Below are 23,059 nucleotides of genomic sequence, written 5' to 3'. Positions count from 1 at the left end.
CTGTTGCGAGGGAGTAAAAGATGTTAGGGACAACATACGATGATTCACAATAATTGTTTGCTAATATAATAATTCCTTGCCATAATGTAATTTTGGTAATGGCGAGACTGGTGAGAGGTAAAATCTTTTGCATAAATTGCCCACATTACTACAAATATGAATAGCTAATTATGGAAAATAAGATAAACAGGATTTAAAAAATATACACATATATATATACAGTACACACATATATTTTTTAATGGCTATATGTAATACAAATCAAGGTGAGGGCGATGGAAATGCATTTGGCGGTTGATCTGCTTCTGTTCTGTGGGTGGCACTGTGTGCTCTTTCCAAAGGATGTGTCCCGGTCTATCCGGGTACTATGGGATCCGGGGTGGTCTGCCGGGCTGACAACCCAACTCGGGATGAGGAGGGCTTTTAGCGGGTGGAATAGTGGGGACCAATTGGACGTTTACTTAGTAGCAATGCAAATATCATGGTACAGCTATAGACAGACACTCAATCATCATGTTACTTTTTAATGGTAGGTTTACAAACATATATATATATATATATATATATATATATATATATATATATATTTATTTTTTTTTATCCCATTTTCTCCCCAATTTTCGTGGTATCCAATCGCTAGTAATTACTACCTTGTCTCATCGCTACAACTCCCGTACGGGCTCGGGAGAGACGAAGGTCGAAAGCCATGCGTCCTCCGAAGCACAACCCAACCAGCCGTACTGCTTCTTAACACAGCGCGCCTCCAACCCGGAAGCCAGCCGCACCAATGTGTCGGAGGAAACACCGTGTACCTGGCCCCCTTGGCTGGCGCGCACTGTGCCCGGCCCGCCACAGGAGTCGCTGGAGCGCAATGAGACAAGGATATCCCTACCGGCCAAACCCTCCCTACCCCGGACGACGCTATGCCAATTGTGCGTCGCCCCACGGACCTCCCGGTCGCGGCCGGCTGCGACAGAGCCTGGGCGCGAACCCAGAGACTTTGATGGCGCAGTTAGCACTGCGATGCAGTGCCCTAGACCACTGCGCCACCCGGGAGGCCCCACAAACATATATTTTGATAAACATAATTGAAACTTGTGTCTCATTATGGTAAGTGGTGAAATAAGTATAGCCAGTTATAATTGTAATGGCTTAGCAGATAATAAGAAAAGACAATCAGTATTTACCTGGCTAAAAGAGAAGGAATATAATATTTATTGTTTACAGGAAACTCATTCAACAATTTTAGATGAAGTTTTGTGGAAAAAGGACTTGGGGGGGTGATTATAATAATTAACAGTAATTTTGATCCAAATATTTAAATTGTCCAAACAGATCATCAAGGTAGATGGATGAGTTTAAATATGTTATTGGACAATAAACAGATATGGCTTATTAACCTACACGGTCCAAATAATGATGATCCAAGCTTCTTTGAAAATATATGTAAGAATGTATCAACTCTACACTATGGTGGGGGATGTTAATACCTCTATGGACCGGAAAGGAAATCACACTACAAACTATCACCCTCAGGCACTTAAGGAAATCAGGAATGTCATGGATATATTGGAATTAGTGGATATGTAGGCTTAAATATCCTGACCTAGTGAGATATACATGACGGAGGCTTAATACCCTGACCTAGTGAGATATACATGGCGGAGGTTTAATATCCTGACCTAGTGAGATATACATGACGGAGGCTTAATACCCTGACCTAGTGAGATATACATGGCAGAGGCTTAATACCCTGACCTAGTGAGATATACATGGCGGAGGCTTAATACCCTGACCTAGTGAGATATACATGGCGGAGGCTTAATACCCTGACCTAGTGATATATACATGGAGGAGGCTTAATATCCTGACCTAGTGAGATATACATGACGGAGGCTTAATACCCTGACCTAGTGAGATATACATGGCGGAGGCTTAATACCCTGACCTAGTGAGATATACATGGCGGAGGCTTAATACCCTGACCTAGTGAGATATACATGGCGGAGGCTTAATATACTGACCTAGTGAGATATACATGGCGGAGGCTTAATACCCTGACCTAGTGAGATATACATGGCGGAGGCTTAATATCCTGACCTAGTGAGATATACATGGCGGAGGCTTAATACCCTGACTTAGTGATATATACATGGAGGAGGCTTAATATCCTGACCTAGTGAGATATACACGGCGGAGGCTTAATACCCTGACCTAGTGAGATATACATGGCGGAGGCTTAATACCCTGACCTAGTGAGATATACATGGCGGAGGCTTAATACCCTGACCTAGTGAGATATACATGGCGGAGGCTTAATACCCTGACCTAGTGAGATATACATGGCGGAGGCTTAATATCCTGACCTAGTGAGATATACATGGCGGAGGTTTAATACCCTGACCTAGTGAGATATACATGGCGGAGGCTTAATATACTGACCTAGTGAGATATACATGGCGGAGGTTTAATACCCTGACCTAGTGAGATATACATGGCGGAGGCTTAATATCCTGACCTAGTGAGATATACATGGCGGAGGCTTAATACCCTGACCTAGTGAGATATACATGGCGGAGGTTTAATACCCTGACCTAGTGAGATATACATGGCGGAGGCTTAATACCCTGACCTAGTGAGATATACATGGCGGAGGCTTAATACCCTGACCTAGTGAGATATACATGGCGGAGGCTTAATCAAGCTAGTCGTCTTGATTACCTTCTTATGTTATTCTCTCTGGCACCAAAAGTTAAAGTGTTGATAGGGGACAGAATGCGGTCGGACCATCATATAATTGGCATATATATTACTCTTACAGAATTTCCACGTGGGAGAGGATATTGGAAATGTAATCAAATCCTACTGGATGATAACTTGTTTATAACTAGAACAGAATAATTTGTAACTTACTCTTTCTGACATAACATAGGTACAGCAGATCCCCTTATTGTATGGGACACTATTAAATGTGCTTTTAGAGGCCATGCAATTCAGTACTCATCTATAAAACAAAAGCAATTTAGATAAAAAGAGTCCATATTAACAAAGGAAATTGAAGGACTAACAGTCCAGTTAGAATAAGAATAAGTCAGAGGAAAAACAAAAATAAATGGAGGAACTTATTCAAGATCCAGTGTAATATTATAAAAATAAAGCAAACTGGATGGAATATGGGGAAAAAATGCACCAAATTCTTTTTCAATCTTCAACATAGAAATGCTACCAAAATGTATTGAAACTTGTTACGAACAGTGCAAACTGTCTCGAACCTGAATAGAAAGAGTGGGAGGGATAAATACACTGGGGAAAACAAGCAACACCTGGAGGGGGTGGAGACAATAACGAGGACAGGTGAAACAGATCAGTGTGTGACAGAGCCAGTTTGCGCTGTTCTGTGAAGGGAGTAGTACAACAAGATCTTCAGTTTCTTGTCAATTTCTCGTACGGAATAGCCTTCATTTCTCAGAACAAGAATAGACTGACGAGTTTCAGAAGAAAGGTTTTTGTTTCTGGCCATTTTGAGCCTATAATCGAACCCATAAATGCTGATGCTCATGATACTCAACTAGACTAAAGAAGGCAAATTGTATTGCTTCTTTAACCAGAACAACAGTTTTCAGCTGTGCTAACATAATTGCAAAAGGGTTTTCTGATCATTAGACTTTTAAAATTATAAAAGTGGATTAACTAACACAACGTGCCATTGGAACACAGGAGTGATGGTTGCTGATAGTGGGCCTCTGTACGCCTATGTAGATATTCTATAAAAAATAGTAATTTACAACATTCACTGTATTTCTGATCAATTTGATGTTATTTTAATGGACCAAAAATGTGCTTTTGTTTCAAAAACAAGGACATTTCGAAGTGACCCCAAACTTTTGAACGGTATTGTATATGGGGGATACAACCTTCCCAGCTCTGCACATCTTGCTGCGAGGAGGCAGAGCCATTAGATCATTTATTTTGGTACTGTCCATATGTAGCTCGTTTTTGGTCACAGGTCCAGGAATGGCTGAAGAATTGCAACATTTACCTTGAACTAACATTGCAGATAGCAATACTGGGTGATTTGAAAAGTCATAGTCAATCAATAATATAATACTTATTTTAGCAAAAATGTTTATCTTTAATTTACACTCTGTAGTAGCTATGAGAATAGAAAGGTTCAGTACTTTTGTGAAGCATCACAGCACAGTTGAAAAATATATGGCAAATAGAAATCCAAAACGGATGGTGTTAAGAGATAGATGGGAGGGGTTGAATGGAGCTGAAGGGTGGGACTAATAACAACAACATAACCAATGTAAAATGTATAAAGGTTCAGACATTTTGTGAAATAGCACAGCAGCAAATAGAAATCAAACTGGATGGACATCAGAAATAGAGGAAGGACTAAAAACAAACAAAATATAACTATTGCAAAATAGACTGTGTCTGTAAAATGTGTATAAACTGAAGGTAGAAGCCTAAGTCTTATTGTTTATTAGTTTACTCCAATTGGGGGAGGGTGGTAGGGTTTGCAGGGAAAGTGAAGGTGTATTCTAAAAAATCTGTGGGTATGTACGTTTCTATGTATATGGATATATATATTTACCCCCCCAAAAAATGGGGGATTGGAAATGATGCAGACAATTACATTGATGGAAGCAACAATCTATCCGCAATATTAAACCTGATCCACCCCATTCAAAAAATAATAATAATAATAATTAAGTACTTATTTAAGTACTACTAAGTAGTTTTTGGGGGTATCTGTACTTTACTATTTATATTTTTTTAAACTTTTGTTTTTACTTCACTACATTCCTGAAGAAAATAGTTTACTTTTTACCCCGTACATTTTCCCTGACACCCAAAAGTTACACATTACATTTTGAATGCTTAGCAGGATAGTAAAATGGTTAAATTCACTCACTTATCAAGAGAACATCCTTGGTCAGCCCTACTGCCTCAGATCTGGCGGACCCACAAACACAAATGCTTTGTTTGTAAGTTATGTCTGAGTGTTGGAGTGTGCCTCTGGTGATCCGTATATTGAAAACACAAACAAATGGTGTCGTCTGGTTTTCTTAATATAAGGAACACTTTTACTTTTGATACTTAAGTATATTTTAGCAATTATTTTTTATTTGACCTTAATTTAACCAGGCAAGTCAGTTCAGAACAAATTCTTATTTACAACGATTTACATGTACTTTTGATACTTAAGTATACTTAAAACCAAATGCGTTTAGACTTTTACTCAAGTAGTATTTTACTGGGTGACTTTCACTTAAACTTGAGTAATTTTCTAATAAGGTATCTTTACTTTTACTCAAGTATGACAATTAGTTACTTTTTCCACCACTGCCAACGGCATCATGAAATTTCCTAAGTACCAAGACATTTGAGTCAATAACCGGGAGTCTGAAACTTGGCCGGAAGTGGATCTTACAGAGAGAGAGGGATCAAACCAGGGTCTGTAATGACGCCTTGAGCACTGAGATGCAGTATCTTAGACCGCTGCGCCACTCGGGAGCCCTAAATAGATGAGTGAGTGAGTGAGTGAGTGAGTGAGTGAGTGAGTGAGTGAGTGAGTGAGTGAGTGAGTGAGTGAGAGAGAGAGAGAGCGAGAGAAGTGGGGGATAGAGAGTGAAGTGGGATAGATAGTGATAGAGAGAGAGAGGAAGAGAGATAGAGAGAGGAAGAGAGGAAGAGAGGGTAAAAGGGGGATAGAGAAAGAGAGAGTGAAGGGGGAGATCGAGAGAGAGGGAGAGAGAGAGATAGAGAGAGTAGAAGATAAATATCAAGAGAGGAGCAACAATGTGCCGTAGCATCATGAATAAAAAATGGGGACTGAAAGAGAGGTCGAAAGCTCAATTACAGTGAGTTTAAACACATTAACCTTATGGGACCCATAGAACGAGTCATTAAACCAAAGAAGCCGCAAAAGAGTTAAAGAACAATGCCATGCCTCCAGCCCGACTCCAAAATGCTAAAAACCCAATTGACCCACAATTTACCCATCAAACGACGGCTCTGCTAGGCATGGACTATCTCCATTCCAGGTTAATTAACCAATCAAGGAGAAAGATAACCATTTGCATAACTAAATGCGCCATGTCTGCAAGGACCAACACCAGAGTCAGAATCAATTTGGAATATAGATTTAGTTAAATGGCTCTGATGTTCGAACTAATTGCCTCTTTGAAAAACACGAGGAGGAAAAAATGTCCACCAAACAGTGTAGCCTACACTCTTAGAAAAAAAGGTTCCAAAAGGGTTCTTCGGCTGTCCCTGTAGGAGAACCCTTTTTGGTTCTAGAATGGATAGTACATGAACCCAAAAGGGTTCTACCTGGAACCAAAAGTGTTCTACCTAGAACCAAAAAGGCTTATTCAAAGGGTTCTCCTATGGGGACAACCGAACAACCCTCATCCCAAAAATGCTAGGAGTGTAGTATTTGTTTCTTCGTGTTTTGCTGGTTATGATGGGTCAGTGGCAAGGGAGCCTGATACTTCGCATGGTAAATTACATCTGTCTGTAATAAGATTTCAACTGCCAACTAAACCTCTTTCTGGAGGGAATATAATGACGCCATATCATATCACACCAAAAGGCATTGGTTGTCCTTCATTTTAACAGCTTAAGTGACGCCAGAGGCATGTGTGGTGACAATTACATTGTGACATCATTGTCATAAGTTTCATGATTTCACCCACCATTAGCCTAATGAAGAACAAATCATACAATTCCATGTGAGATGATCTGTTGATTTGGGGGTAATTGACCTTAACACAAGTGTCAGGCCAAGATTTGGGTTCAGGCTAAGCATCCATTACCAAGTCAATGCTGTCTAAATTGTGAGAGCATTTTCCACATATCTGTTGTTTCTCCCCATTGGCTTCCTGACTGTTAACTATACTGACCCATAGAATTAGGTCAACAGCAATCCACCGCAGGGCAGCATGCTGCCCAGGCAGATAACTAGAAGGAGAAATTGTCCCTAAGTGGATTCATCACGGGTACATCATTGGAGACAAAATGTTCCTACGTCTCTCTCATTATTGGTAGGCAGCGCAACTGCAGCTCATGTCAATCGAGAACAACTACTATACATGCAAATACTGCAGCCACCAGGGACCGAGCAGCAATGAACCTCTAACATACTGTATCTGCAATGCTTGACTATTGATGTCGCAAAAGGCACATTCCAAATTCAAGAGGTTTTATGATGCATTATTGCATTTATGTAAATATCCAAAACAAAACAAACAATAATGGCAACTAAAATTATTTTGAGCCTTCTAGGTAAATACACATTTCAATGCATATCATCACTCACTTGCATACATGAAATTAAGTAAGGACCCAGGAAAGGCCCGAAAGCAGTGCATTTATTCATGTTTATGTTTTATTGATGTGGGGAGAACTTTGCCCCAGGAAAGTCAACCAATCATTTTCAGATTGGCTCCCGCTCTCTGTGGAGATCAGTCATTCCTTTATCTTAACATTCTATTCTTGTTTTTTTGTTTTGTTTTAATTGGCTTATCCAAGTGCCTGGTTTTGTTATGGAACCATGAATTCCAATCCTGTATCTTTTGTGGAACGTGAAAGCAGACAGAGACATAAAAGGTATACCAAAGGAAAGAGCTGTTTGCAGAGATTTAGATTCTTTGGAGATGCTTGAATGGACAGACTCCATGGCAACAGAGGTGTTCTAGCCATAATTTCATTTTGATATACATTGTGATACCAGCTGGACACATCTATCTCTCTCTCTCTCTCCCTCTCTCTCTCTCCCTCTCACACACACACACATATGGACAAGCACACTTCTGACAAAATCAATTCTCTGTGCTACTAGATCACTATTGGTTTCCAGCCAAGGACGGAAACTCTGAAATTCAAAGTGTTCTCTTTTCTTGGATGAGGCAACACAAAGCTGCAGAGGGTAAATTGAGATTATTATTTGGTCTCACAGAATACCCCAGCCTATACACTGATTTCTTACATCTTACAACACTTCACATCATCAAAAACAGAACAGAACATTTCCATATTGGCCGATTACAGTTACATCGGCTCTTAACTTGTATTTGCGTTTTTATGACAGACACTTTCCTTTAAAACGATTTGAATCACTACATTCATTGCTAATGGAGAAACATCCTGGTCCTGGAGATCTAAAGGATGCCCGGGTATTTGTTCCAGCCCAGCGCTAACACACCTAATCAGGGGCATAATAATTGATTGAAGAAATGCTGGTCAATAGTATTCTCGCCCACTAGCTGGCTCTCTATCTGTTGAACTGGTATGTGCAAGAGCAACTTTCCTGGGGATGAGGTTAAGTCAAGAGTAACTCATGTAGCTAGAGTTGGCCAAGCAGCAGTCAAGCATGGACTGCACCAGTAAATACCAGGGCATTTCATTTACAGATACAGGATCTTAATTTGAGCATCCTGTTGCAGGAGAACTAAACATTTGTGTGTATTTGAGATTTAAAAAGGCTTCAGAAGTTTGTAATTTCCACTTTGCAATTTCAGACTTGATTTTGTCTTACTAAGCATTTATCCACCGTCACAAAAATGACCATCAATTATAATCCACAAAATAATAAAAACAATTCTGCTGTAGCAAACTGGTTCAAATTATGATCCTACTTCTGTAAAAGAGGTAGAGAAGACAGCTTGTTTCCTGCTATTTCATTAAAACTAGAAACAATATGAGTGATAGATCCAGGTCCTAGACATTCTCACTCCCTAAGGATCATATAGGACTTGTCATGCTTTCCAACTACATGCCTCCAATCATACTTAGTTTATCCTTCTCTCTCCCACTGGACCGTACTGTAAGAAGATTGCATCCCTCAAATATCACTTCATTCTAATGGGGTAGGTAGGGGAGCGATATGATCATTCATCTTAAAAAGGGCATTTTGTATGAGAAATGTGGAACACTGTGATAGAAGACTGCAGACACTTTTCTGTTGGACTCAGAGTATCCTGAGGGGCCAAACATACAATTTAAATTAACTTCCAGGGACACCCAGTTAATATCAGTCAACTATCAGAAGATTCTTTGTAATATACTTCACAAAAAATCCACTTCAGAAGCAATACCACATGTAAGTTACCTTTCAAGTTCCCTGAAAAGTTCAACGTAATATGAGCTAGTGTACTGCTACTCTGCATACTCATGAATATGTACAGGATTTCACATATCATAACAAATACATAAGCCATATCTTGGGAGAAAAAGAGTCCACTGGGCCACCGTGCTGTGTGTTTACCCACCTCCACTAGCATACTCCACTAGTAAAAAGAGTCCACTGGGCCACCGTGCTGTGTGTTTACCCACCTCCACTAGCATACTCCACTAGTAAAAAGAGTCCACTGGGCCACCGTGCTGTGTGTTTACCCACCTCCACTAGCATACTCTACTAGTAAAAAGAGTCCACTGGGCCACGGTGCTGTGTGTTTACCCACCTCCACTAGCATACTCCACTAGTAAAAAGAGTCCACTGGGCCACCATGCTGTGTGTTTACCCACCTCCACTAGCATACTCCACTAGTAAAAAGAGTCCACTGGGCCACCGTGCTGTGTGTTTACCCACCTCCACTAGCATACTCCACTAGTAAAAAGAGTCCACTGGGCCACCGTGCTGTGTGTTTACCCACCTCCACTAGCATACTCCACTAGTAAAAAGAGTCCACTGGGCCACCGTGCTGTGTGTTTACCCACCTCCACTAGCATACTCCACTAGTAAAAAGAGTCCACTGGGCCACCATGCTGTGTGTTTACCCACCTCCACTAGCATACTCCACTAGTAAAAAGAGTCCACTGGGCCACCATGCTGTGTGTTTACCCACCTCCACTAGCATACTCTACTAGTAAAAAGAGTCCACTGGGCCACCATGCTGTGTGTTTACCCACCTCCACTAGTATATTCATTCCTGGTAATAATTATTGATTTGCTTCTTTATTACCTTTAAATATCCAAGTTGGTAAATGTTGAAAAGGTCTGAAAGACTATCTGGTGTACAGTGCCTAAATGTCCCGATTTCACATATAGTAGCTTTCCCAGCAGGCATAGCCTTGTTTCACTGTAATAGGTTAATTCATTAACAATTAAATCAACCCATTAACGTACACCAGCTAATGGCAAGGTTTTAAACACCACCGCATTTCCCCCAAACTACGCTTTACTCTATAGCCATCAACATCTCCACTAAAGAAAAAAAGACTTGATCGTAAGAGAGGCCAGTCGTGCCCTGATTCCTTAAAAAATGAGGTAGGGAGGGGTCTGAATGCATCAAAAGATTGAAAAAAAATATGGCTCATAGGTCTAGACCAGGGGTGTCCAACCTTGTTCCTGGAGAGCAGAGGAGGCTGCTGAGGGGAGGACAACTCAAAATAATGGCCAGAATGGAGTGAATGGAATGCGTTTGATACAATTCCTTTCACTCCATTCCAGCCATTATTATGAACCATCCTCCCCTTAGCAGCCTCCACTATGGGAGATCTACCCTCCTGTAGGTTTTCACTCCAGCTGCAGTTGTAACTAACCAGGTTCAGCTTATCAACAAGCTAATTATTAGAATCTGGTGTGCTAGATTAGGGTTGGAATGAAAACCTACAGGACGGTAGTTCTGCGGGAACAGGGTAGGAGAGCCCTGCTCTAGACATCGTGGCAAACACATTCATTTAATTGGGCCCCTGATGCACAACACACTAGTTGGATCTGCAGTGCCACTGAGAAAGACTTGTCAAACAGCACAAAGCTGGCAGGTAGCAGGAGAAGAAAGACTGTGACTGTGCCTCTGTTGTTCTCTCCAGATTGCAACCCATTTCACTGCACTGGGAAGCACAGGCAATTCAGAGGCCACTGAAATACATCTCAAGTTGATTCATTGTTAAAACTGGTACATTGCCTTCTCGGATTGGAATAGCATAAAAAGAGATGCTGAAAATAAGTAATTTAGAAAAGCTGTATTTTCATTAGCTGAACACATTTGGTGATGCTCACTCTGATTACTGTTGCTGTTTCGAGGCACCCCTCAAACTTTTCAGAGATTTGAATTTTGTGGTAACCTAATAATCAGGCACACATTAATAACAGACTGTGAAAGCAAGTTGTGCAATCACTAAGATAAACACTTATGACAGAACAATATGTGACAAGTTTTGCTCTCATGAATAAGGATTAATGTATTCATATATTCATAAGAAATCATTTTCATCAAACACCTGCAGTGAAATATTGATTGGTTACATTTATTTAGCTAAAAGCACACCATCTTGATTGTAATCAAAAGGACACCTACAAAAGGACATCTACAAAAAAACACTTAGTAGCAAATGACAAACAAAAAATATATTGCTTAGCTATAGAAAGACCTTGGTCTTTCCTAATCACAAATATGGATTGAATTGATTGTTTGTCTTTGTGAGTGATGACAAGTTATTCTGTGAAGTACCAATTTCATCCAAGCATAACTCTGGTGAAAGCCCTTATGCATTGATTGAGCTTGGCGAACAACATTAGTCTTTAAATGCTTGCTGTAGGCCAACACTCCATTATCCCCAATCCACACAGCCATGCTTGCTATGTTTAAAACGTCAAAGTGTATGAGGATTCCTTACTCCATAATAAGTCCTTTGCATTCCAAGCACCTGAGAAATAATGGATGTATGAATGGCACTACGAGACATCGGCTGAGTAGTGTTTCACGACCTCGCTCAGCTTAGAACATGATAGCATTATCTGTTTTGCTTCAGGCAGGTGCCTGTGTGTGGCTCATGCACCATTGTAAGGGATGACACATGATAACATTATATTTTAGTTAACAAGGTTCTGTAGATTCTGGCATCCATAAGGTGAGAGTACAAGAATTTGGTATATACAGTACCTGTACATTCAAACAGTTACATTTTGAGATTATATAATGTCAAAACCTCTGCAATTTTATGTTGAAAGGGTCATGATTTAACTAAAGGTGAGATTTGAGTGAAAAAAAGATGGGGAACATCATAATATCTCCTGCCAATGAAAATAAATAGATAAAAAATAACAGCAAATCAGGCTATACTCCTCAATATTACTATGCTGTGACAGTTATTCATAATTCATTATATGCAAGCTTGTCAAATTTGATTCACCGCCTGCTTCATCTCTGATTAAGTCCATGACATAATGTGTGTGTGTGTGTGCCTATGTACATGTGTGTGTGTGTGTGTGTGCGTGCACGTGCCTGCGTGTGTGTGCGTGTGTGTGTGCGTACGTGTGTGTGTGTGTGTGTGTGTGTGTGTGTGTGTGTGTGTGTGTGTGTGTGTGTGTGTGTGTGTGTGTGTGTGTGTGTGTGTGTGTGTGTGTGTGTGTGTGTGTGTGTGTGTGTGTGTGCGTGCGTGCACGTGCGTGCGTGTTTGTGTGCGTACGTGCGTACGTGTGTGTGTGTGTGTGTGTGTGTGTGTGTGTGTGTGTGTGTGTGTGTGTGTGTGTGTGTGTGTGTGTGTGTGTGTGTGTGTGTGTGTGTGTGTGTGTGTGTGTGTGTGTGTGTGTGTGCGTGCGTGTGTGTGTGCGTACGTGCAACAGAAGTGCAGCATTGACTTTAAATGCACTTTGTGAAGCCAAATGAATCTGAGTGCTGTGGAAGTGCTGAGGCCCCACAGTGATGTTCTGCATTATGGTCCCTTCACACAAATCATTCATGATAAAGGCAAATAGAAGTGTCATTTGGAGGAGTACAAATATAGTTATAGGAGTGGAAGGCTAACACTCTAAGTGCCCTTATTACTGTATAAGTATTCCTGTAAGTACAGTGTAAAAAGTATTGTAATTACAAATGGTTATACTGCACTTACAACTGTAATCCTTACCCTTGTCCTTACCCTTACCCTTGTCCTTACCCTTACCCTAACTCTAATCTTCACTCTAACCCTAAACACATGGCAAGTGCAATGTAACAATGAGTAATCACAATATTTGTTACACTGTACTGACAGGAATAATTACACTAACACTATTCAATAACCGCAAATCATTCTGTCATCAACCCCACATACGTATAATACTATGTCATTAAGACATTGTGGGGGAACATTCACAGAGTAATATGGTCTTCATTACAGCCTTCCACGGTGGTGTATGATGTAATCAATCAGGTATCCAACCCTCGGTTGTATGTGCGCCTCAATACCACGGTAGCCCACTGAGCTATGGTTAAGCAATATCCCTGAGCTCTAACATGAGTCTTCAGCTCTCTGGCAAAGTTACCCAGGCACATTGTAGTTCACTGAACTACATCTGCAACACATAGTCCCCATCAGCAAGAGTGAATTAGCGGATCTCATAGAAGCATGAGAATACAGAAAGTGAAACGTTCCAATAGACCCCTAAACAGTTTGGACTACAGTGTCAATGACTGCTACACTTACACACTGTGGTAACCTATTATACACTGAGTAGACTTAAGCAATAAGGCATGAGGGGGTGTAGTATATGTCCAATATACCATCGCTAAGAGCTGTTCTTAGGCAAGACGCGACGCCATTAACTGTGGTATATTGGCCTTATACCACAAACCCCCAAGGTGCCTTATTGCTATTATAAACTGGTTACCAACGTAATTAGAGCAGTAAAATGAATGTTTTGTCATACCCGTGGTATACTGATATACCACGGCTGTCAGCCAATCAGCATTAAGGGCTCGAACCACACAGTTTATAAAAAAACATTAAAACATCTTAGATGTAATGTCCCGTTTTGGGAACCTGCATGGTTCTGGTACCGGTTCCGACCGGCATCTTTGCTTATAAATCGCCATAGATCTAAATGGATTGCATTGAGCGATAGCCCTGATTCTCACGGACACAGGAGTATGTATATTTGGCCTGTGTGAAGCGGGATGTGAAATCTGACACCACTTGAACCTGGGATGTCCCTTCTACAATTTAATTCGCTCTTCCGACTGTCCATCAACTCCTGGCTGAACACTACTCACCTGCTCTATTTAACCTTTATTTAAATAGGCAAGTTAGTTAAAAACAAATTCTTATTTACAATGATGGCCTACCCCAGTCAAACCTTAACCCGGACGACGCTGTGCCAACTGTGCGCCGCCCTATGGGACTCCCAATCACAGCCGGTGGTGATACAGCCTGGAATCGAACCAGGGTCTGTAGTGACGCCTCTAGCACTGAGATGCAGTGCCTTAGACTGCTGCACCACTTGGGAGCCAAAGTAGCAAAGTATTGCAGCAGGAGAGAGTGGTTTCGTCGCAGTAGCACATTCAGAGATCAATTTATAGCCAGTAATCTAAGATAATTAATATATTTGAAACAAAAAACACTTTCTGTTTGTCATAGAGCTAACGAGTTCAGGAAGCCAAGCTACAGCTATGTGAGACGTTCACAGCGATGGGGGCAGACGTTTTCATCAAGAGAGATCTTTAGCAAATATGCACATTTTCTCTAACACTAAACATACAAATATGTATTTTATAAGGAAGGTGATATATTTAGAAAGCATATAAGTCATTTCAGGCCTTAATCATACAGTTTTATTGAATAGGAAATACATCATATAAATTTTTTTTAAAATATTTTTATCATATTTTTACTGTGTATTTGAGCGTGTGTCCTCAAAAGTGACTACACCCCAAAAAAATGTACCAGAAAGGTGAAATTTGAACCTTTCTTGGAGTATGCAGCATTACTAATTATTGTTTATGGCCCTCTCAAGATAAATAATTACTTTGGGGGACTATGTAGATTACATTTTTGATTACATTTAGTTACATTTAACTGGTTTTAAGAACAACTTCCTAATTTTGAGTTGCACCCCTTTTGCCCTCAGAACAGCCTCAATTTGTCGGGGCATGGACTTTACAAGGTGTCAAAAGTGTTCCACAGGGATGCTGACCCATGTTGACTCCAACTTCCCACAGTTGTGTCAAGTTGGCAGGGTGCCCTTTGGGTGGTGGACCATTCTTGATACACATGGGAAACTATTGAGCATGAAAAACCCAGCAGCTTTGCAGTTCTTGACACAAACATGTGCGCCAGGCACCTACTATCATATCCCATTCAAAGGCACTTCAATATTTTGTCTTGCCCATTCACTCTCTGAATGGCACACATACACAATTCATGTCTCAATTGTCTCAAGTCTTAAACATCCTTCTTTAACCTGTCTCCTCCCCTTCATCTACACTGATTGAAGTGGATTTAACAAGTGACATCAATAAGGGATCTTAGCTTTCACCTAGATTCACCTGGTCAGTCTATGTCATGGAAAGAGCAGCTGTTATTCATGTGTTATACACTCAGTGTAGATTAGACCACACCTATTACTGCTACTATTGCCATACCTTACTGATGTTGGCACTTTTACTAATTTTGAACTTACATCAGTGAGCCAAATGCCATGGACAAAGGAGGTATTCAATTAATTGTAAAAAGCTGAAAATGCTCCGCAGAGAATACCCTGGGTAGCCTACAGCCCAGGAGTGAACTGGTCATTTGGCATTTTGGGCAAATGCCAGATGGGCTGCTTCATTTTTAGCCCAGTGGGCCTGTGTAACTTGGATTTTTTTGCACAAAATGATTGTTTGTTATCTATGCAGATTGTTGTGTATAAGAGTATTTTATCTATTATGAATATGTTTTTCTCTATAATGGAATGAGATAGAATAGTCATATCAGTGCAATACATTTTCTTCATTCCTTTTTCATGGAAATACCAATACTTCACAGACAACACAGACAAAAAGCCTACCCATTATAGTCCACTCCAACAGGTACGCTCACATTTGCTGATTCTAACCCCTCTCCTATAATTACGCACTAACATGGTCGGATTGGCCATTTGGAAATACTGGCAAATTCCAGAAGCGCCGAACCATCTATTTGTTGGGTGGGTTGGTCGAAATTAACAAAAAAAAGGGACACAGCCGGCGGCCCATGGGCCTGTTAAGATTTTTTATTTTAAAAAATGCCAATTTTTCTGTTGTCATAATAATATGTTTGAGCATTTGCCTGATCAGTGGGAAATGGCTGCCCTCCCCTACCAAGATGGGCCCTTGTGTTTTTCTGATTGGCTGAGGTGAGGTCGTGCAAAAATTCACATTAGCAAAGAGACCCGATTTGACTTTCTGTCATCAGTCATCCCAGATCATGGATCGTATAAAACAGAAAGGTGGTGCCGAAAAAATTAGAGACCAAAAAAAGGATCTTGAGGCGGACGCTGCTAAATGTATGAAATTAACCAACTTATTTTCTTAAGGTTCTGGTTCTGCTGGTCCAAGTACTGTGACTGTGTCTGTGATGAGAAATGATGCTATGTTTAACGCCAACAGATCAGCTGCTGCTACAGTGCAGTCAATGTAGGGAGAAAACAGAGAAGAACACACACTGACACAGATTAAGCCTAGTGCTATCAGTTAACATTTTGGCTGAATATTGTATGAAATAGTAGGCTAATTAACACTTAGGCCTAATTAGAGAATGGGGGATTCGGGGAACAAATATGACAGGCACTAACTTGCAATAACCTAAAAAGTCATTAGACTTGCTTTTATAACACATAACCCAATAGCCATCTACTGTATAAGACATTACATACAGTGCTACTGCTTTTTATTAAGTACCAGTCATTATGTATTACAATGAAACACTGAATTAATGCACAATAATTGCTAAATAATCCTCTGTTAAAGGTAAATTCGGGGACAATCTGTGTATTTTAATTGTTTTATTAAAGTTTATTCGCTTCTAAATCTCAGTCTCTTCAGCCAGCAAGTGGGTCTTAGTTTAGGAGCTGTAGTAACAAGTGACTCTGTTGTTGAATTACAGAGCATAGTCACCGCCACTGGAGGCTGGAAAGTCCTGCATATTTCCCGCCTATTTCGTTCACTGAAAGGCCTGTAACTTCTTTGCAGAAAGATACTCATACACGAGAAATCTATCCGCATCCACATAAACTAGTTCCGGCATCATTCTATGACAAACACAGAAGGTTTTATATTGAATTCCATATAATAAAATAGATAAAGAGGGAGCGAGAGAGACAGCCAGTTCCTTAATGTAGCCATTGGCTGCAGCCAAAGCATTAAGGAACTGGCTGTCTCTCTCTCTCTCCTCGCTCTCTCTCTGTTTTCTTCTATTGAATGATATGTAGCCTAATATTTAAACACTTAGCAAAGTAAGCAGGGGGGAACACGTCAGGCACTAATTTGAAATATGTATTTATACTGTTAAAAGGTATTAAATAAGCCAATGGTGATCTATAAGGTATTCATTCAGTGATTTTGTTCTTTGTCTAATATATGTGTTTAGTCATTCACAACTTAGCAAAGTAAGCAGGGGGGAACACGTCAGGCACTAATTTGAAATATGTATTTATACTGTTAAAAGGTATTAAATAAGCCAATGGTGATCTATAAGGTATTCATTCAGTGATTTTGTTCTTTGTCTAATATATGTGTTTAGTCATTCACAACTAGGATGGGTAACGCTTTATTTTAAGGGTCCATAATAAAGCATTTATAAGGCATTTATAAATTGTGTGTTCATCATTTATTAATCATTATTACCACATTAATATACAATTTACTAATAATTAGTCAAATATTTGTGCAGCCCCTAATCTAAAGTGAGTGCTATTTACACTGTTTTGAGTGACAAGTGTAATTTCTCCCCCAAAAAGTTGTGCATGCCATTGGTAGACATTCCTGCAGTACTTGGTAAAAGAATAAGCACAAAACACAGGATGTTTAAGGGAATATATATACATGTGTGAATAACTAGCTTGCTAACATTTACAAATGTGGGAGCAATGATTCATGAATGATGAGCAAACTGTTTGTAAATGCCTTATAAATGGTTTAATATGGACCTTAAAATATAGTGTTGTCCCCTGGTCTTCTGGTCCCAGTGATGCTAGGCTTAGCAGCACAGACATCTCAGCTGCCGCTGCAGCAGTCATGTGTCGTGGAGGTAGGGAGAACAGAGAGAGAAACACACACTGACACAGATGCCCTGCCAGTTTATTGATAGTTTGGCTCTGTATTATATATGTAATAGTAATTAACCCTTAGCATGGGGGGGGGGGGTGGGGGGTATGCTTTCATAAGGTATTATGGGCCAATGGTCATCTATTAGGCATTTATTCAGTAATTGTTCGTCTTTATCTAATAAATATGTTTATTAATTCACAACTGGGATGTTGCTGGGCCCAGTACAGGCAGTGTGGTCCCCTGGTCTTCTGGTACCAGTGATGTGAGAAAGGATGCTAGGCTTAGCAGAGACAGCTCAGAGGTGAGTGCAGTGGAGGTAGGAAGAAAACAGAGAGATACAGATGTACTGCCAGTTTCTTAATATGTTGGCTCTATATGTAATAGCCATTAACACTTAGGAGTGACAGACAGAGTACAAGGTGAAGCAAAGACAGACAGAGTGGCAACAGAGGAGAACAAGGAGAAGCACAGACAGATAGAGAGAAAGAGAGACGCACAGACAGATAGAGAGAAAGAGAGACAGACAGACAGACAGAACAGACAGAACAGAACAGACAGACAGCAGAGAAGATGCAGAGACAGACCGCACAACAGGGAGGCAACAGAGGCCCAATTATAGTGGTGAGTTGTATCACCAGCAGAGTTTTTACATGTTGTATTTGTCTTAGACATGAGCTGCTGAAAAGAGAAAAGGAGGACTATGTTTCACAGGTCACTGTCTGCCCCTGTGCACTAATAATTAATTAGCCATAAAGCAAAGTAACCTCAATCATGAGACAGACATGTTATACATGAATAATCTCATGTCTTTAAATAATTCAGAGAAATGCTCCCTCTGAGTTTATTTGACAATAAAACCATGAATTATTTCGCGCGGGGTGAGAAAGCTGTGAGTAATGATGCGCAACTTGAACGCAAGGCTTTTGAAATATACTGCAGGTGATACATTGAGTATAAGACGAAAAGGTTGAGTTAAAAATCGTCTTTAGAAATGCACACCATTTGAAATACAGTGATTATGTACATTATTAACTTTAATTTGAACTCACGCTGCTGTTTTCTCCAACCCAGTGCCCCATTGCCTGGTTGTGCGCAGAGTCTCCGGACAGAGGGAAAGTGGAGGTAACCAGAAGCGGCTCACTTTGCCTCGGGCTAGTTCTTGCGTCCTCCCCAGTTCGTCGGTATTCTGTCCTCGGACTGTAAACGCCTTGTAAAGGCTCCACAAGCTTCTCGGCTGAAAATGCGTCACCAGGACCTCCAATTTGACTCCTGTCCGAATATTCGCCAAATGATGTGCTTCGCTTTGTCCTCGTACGATTACTTGAAGCAAGTGTAGCGTCTTTAACTTCAAAGGAACTGTCAGACTTTTTGCTGTCAGCAGTAAAATGCTTGGAACAGTTTGGCGCCTTTTTATCTCTGACAGTAGATACAGCGTCTGGTGGCACTTTCCCAATAACTCCGTCCAAGTCCTTTGGCAATTTCTCCTCACCTTTTGGAACTACGGCCTTTCCATCAATTGGTTCCATTCTAAAAGCTCTGGAAAATGTGGATTCCTTGTCGATATACTTTGGGACTTTAACCCATGCGGATCTTAGGTTTGCGCGCAGCTCCAAAGGCAATTTATCCATACGGTTAAACCAAACGTTCGTCGTCGTGGAACTCGTTGGCCAACTTATTTCAGCGTATGCCGTCATCATATTGTAAAAAGAGATTAAAATGCAAGTCAAAAGAGCCCAACACCAAACTGACCCCGAGACGCCCATGGTTTTCAACTCACTGTTGCCAAATATGTTAAAAATAAAAATACGTTTGACGGTGGTAGTAGATTGATCAACTTGTGAAATATTCACTGCGTTACCGTTACAATCAAGAGTCGCTTAAGCTCATCTGCTCACGTCCAGGAATTTGTCAAAGTGACCAACAACCAGTTGGGGAGGCGCTGCACAGCAGACAAAATGCGCCCGACAGAAAGTGATTGTGGCAATTGGAGGGGTGTGTAGGACATGAATTACGTTAAAAACGCATTAAATATCTAAACTTGTTTATTTATTTTTAATCAACATGAATTTGTGGCAGTATCATTATTTGCCAAATCCATATGGAATAGTTACCCAGCCAACTGGAGAGTTTCAAAATAGCCTCCTCCAGTGCGTCATTGGTTCATCGACAAAACATGAATCTCAGTATAGGCAATCTTTACCATTGAATTTCCTTCTGCAGAACAGGTGAGTGTACAGCTTTAATAGACAACCAATAAGCCATGTGGATATGCACATAATAGGCACATTTTGGATATGTTTTGTAGATTTGAAGGAAGAAACATCTAGAGTATGTTGCCAATTTTCTGACATGTGTGTGTATTTAGGCCTACATTTGGAAGAGTTCAACCAAAATATAAATGTACATGATTTTCTTCTAACCTTGACTTAGACAGTTTATATGTTGTGCATATTTAGGTCATTTCATTCATTTCAGCAGCCTCTGGCTGACATTAGCTTCATCGGACCTCTAATAAATGGCTCTCAACAGGGTATATCCTAGCATGGAAGTTCCTTCCAAACCTCTGCAACATAAATTGAGTAGAAAATCATGTAAATGTTTATTTTGGGTGAACTATCCCAGGAAAACAATAGGAACGACTTGTGTTAAGAAGTATTCAAGAATGACAGTATTGTCATTGGCTCAAACCAGCTCAGAACATGGCAGTCTAGCTGTTTTTCAGAGGTGGTGCGGAGTCATGGAAAACTCTCATTGCTGTGTATCACCGTGCTACAGACAACGTCTAACTGAAGAAAAGAAAAACAGCAGTTTATCTTTATCCAACAAATCTGTGCATATTTGGATGTACAAATTTTTTTAATTGGCCAAACAAACAATGTGCTTTGAAATCATATTGAGTCTGTATGGTTGCTGTATTTTCCAAGAATTTCTATGCCTTCTAGCAATACTATATCCTATTCTGGTGTTCTAAATGTTCTGTTTGTAAGTCCAGCCATATAGCCTGTTTTTGAAAAGTATGCTAATGTGCATAGACTTTCCTTATCAAGTAAACAATGTATTTATACCTACTTACATGCATTTGAGGAGAAGTAGCATTCTTTATAATGATATGCTAATTGAAAATTATTAAGTTCAATTAGAGGTGCACAGCAAATCAAGAGGCATTTCCTTTTGTCAGTGTCTGTCAGCGCTCCCTATAATTGCATCTCAATCTTTGAGGATATGGCAGAGTTGATTTGAGAAGCAGGAGAACAAAGTGGGGAGGAGGTCTATGAAGAACATAATTATGCAGGAGATAGTGAGTGAAATGTATGTGATATTTACATCACCTGTCAATCGCGCTCTGATAGAAAAATTAGAACAAAGATTTCCATTTCCTTCAAGGCCAAAGTGTCTTTGCATCAAAGGAAGGAGACAAAGCATTTTGCTGCATCAAAAGAGAGGGCAATCGTTACATAGAATAATTAGGCTATGCAATTACTCCCACTTTATCAAACTTGGATCTCTTATGACTTATTTTTACAATTATGTTTCTATCCTATTCTTGCTAATGAATGACAATAATGTAGCAAAACCTGCAATATAAACTGTAATATGCTAGTTATGAAACTCACGTAAAAAACAACTCTTGCCCCTTACATGTACACTGAGTGTACAAAACATTAAGAACACCTGCTCTTTCCATGACACAGACTGACCAGGTGAATCCAGGTGAAAGCTATGATCCCTTATTGATGTCACTTGTTAAATCCACTTCAATCAGCATAGATGAAGGGGATGAGACCGGTTAAATAAGGATTTTTAAGCCTTGAGACAATTGAGCCATGGATTGTGCATGTGTGCAGTTCAGAGAGTGAATGGGCAATACAAAAGATTTAAGTGACTTTGAACGCGGTATGTAGTAGGTGCCAGGCACACCGTTTTGTGGCAAGAACTGCAATGCTGATGGGCTTTTCACTCTCAACAGTTTCCCATGTGTATCAAGAATGGTCCACTATCCAAAGGACATCCAGCCAACATGTCACAACAGGGAAGGATTGGAATCAACATTGGCCAGCATCCCTGGGGAACGCGTTCGACACCTTGTAGAGTCCATGCCCTGGCAAACAATATCAGGAAGGTGTTCCTAATCTTTTGTACACTCAGTGTATATCATGATTGTTCTGTAGTTACTGTATATGACCAACTTGCTATGAAATACACTCTGTATAAGCAGCTCAAGGCATGTTTTAAATCACATGTAACACTCACTCAGTGTCCTTGAAGGTTTCATTTAAAATCACAACACACATGAGTTGTTGACATAATGGATGAAAGTGACAGCAAATCAATTTGTGGCTGATACAACCTATGACAGTGCCACAGTAGATCCCTATAGAGTGTAATGTACAAAAAAGCAAAAGAGAATCCAGTGACTCCGTGTCTCAGGAGTTTTGCATTTGGCCACTCCTTTCTGCACGGCTGTATAAACAAATTGAGATTCATGCAACTGGAAGCTTGGGCAGCAGGTGCTACTGTTGTGGCTCTCAAACTCAGCCGCATGCAGACGCCATACACGCGCAACCATGCACGCCACACACACACGCACACTCACACTCACACACAGAACCACACACACACTATGTGGGCCAATCCTGCCACCACAACCCCTCTGACATGGAAGTCTAATTGGACTGATGAGACTCTGTTTACCTATTATTCACCTGAAATGAAGTGGCCAGTTCCCAAACTGACCATGGCAGACCAGTAAGGGAAACCACCTCCATCAATGACATATCTTTTAATCTATTCTAACCTTGAGCCATTCCAAGCATGTGTGTGTGTGTGTGTGTGTGTGTGTGTGTGTGTGTGTGTGTGTGTGTGTGTGTGTGTGTGTGTGTGTGTGTGTGTGTGTGTGTGTGTGTGTGTGTGTGTGTGTGTGTGTGTGTGTGTGTGTGTGTGTGTAGGAGGGGGGGACTGAGAGAGAGAGAGAGAGAGACAGAAGGAAAGAATAAGGGGGAGCAGAAGTGTGTGCGAGCGCGTGTGCATGTGTCTGCGTGCGAGACAAAGAGAGAGAT

At 40.5% G+C, this 23,059-nt stretch overlaps 1 protein-coding gene across 4 annotated transcripts in view; it reads right to left on the bottom strand.

Annotated features, from left to right (window-relative positions):
- The window catches only part of sorcs3b (sortilin related VPS10 domain containing receptor 3b), a 57,551-nt gene extending 37,463 nt beyond the window's left edge, over positions 1-20,088 (bottom strand). For 2 of the 4 annotated variants that reach the window (XM_055902424.1, XM_055902425.1), the window contains exon 1: positions 19,052-20,082. In XM_055902424.1, coding sequence (XP_055758399.1) covers positions 19,052-19,765 — 714 coding nt within the window. In that variant the 5' untranslated portion in view covers positions 19,766-20,082. Of the gene's footprint in view, positions 1-19,051 lie in introns of all 4 variants that reach the window. The other 2 variants (XM_055902426.1, XM_055902422.1) reach the window with 2 other exon arrangements.
- Between the last annotated feature and the right edge of the window lie 2,971 nt (positions 20,089-23,059).

Source organism: Salvelinus fontinalis, chromosome 37 (assembly GCF_029448725.1).
Source record: "Salvelinus fontinalis isolate EN_2023a chromosome 37, ASM2944872v1, whole genome shotgun sequence".
NCBI classification, from domain to species: Eukaryota; Metazoa; Chordata; class Actinopteri; order Salmoniformes; family Salmonidae; genus Salvelinus; species Salvelinus fontinalis.
This window is presented reverse-complemented; position numbering and strand designations above follow the sequence as displayed.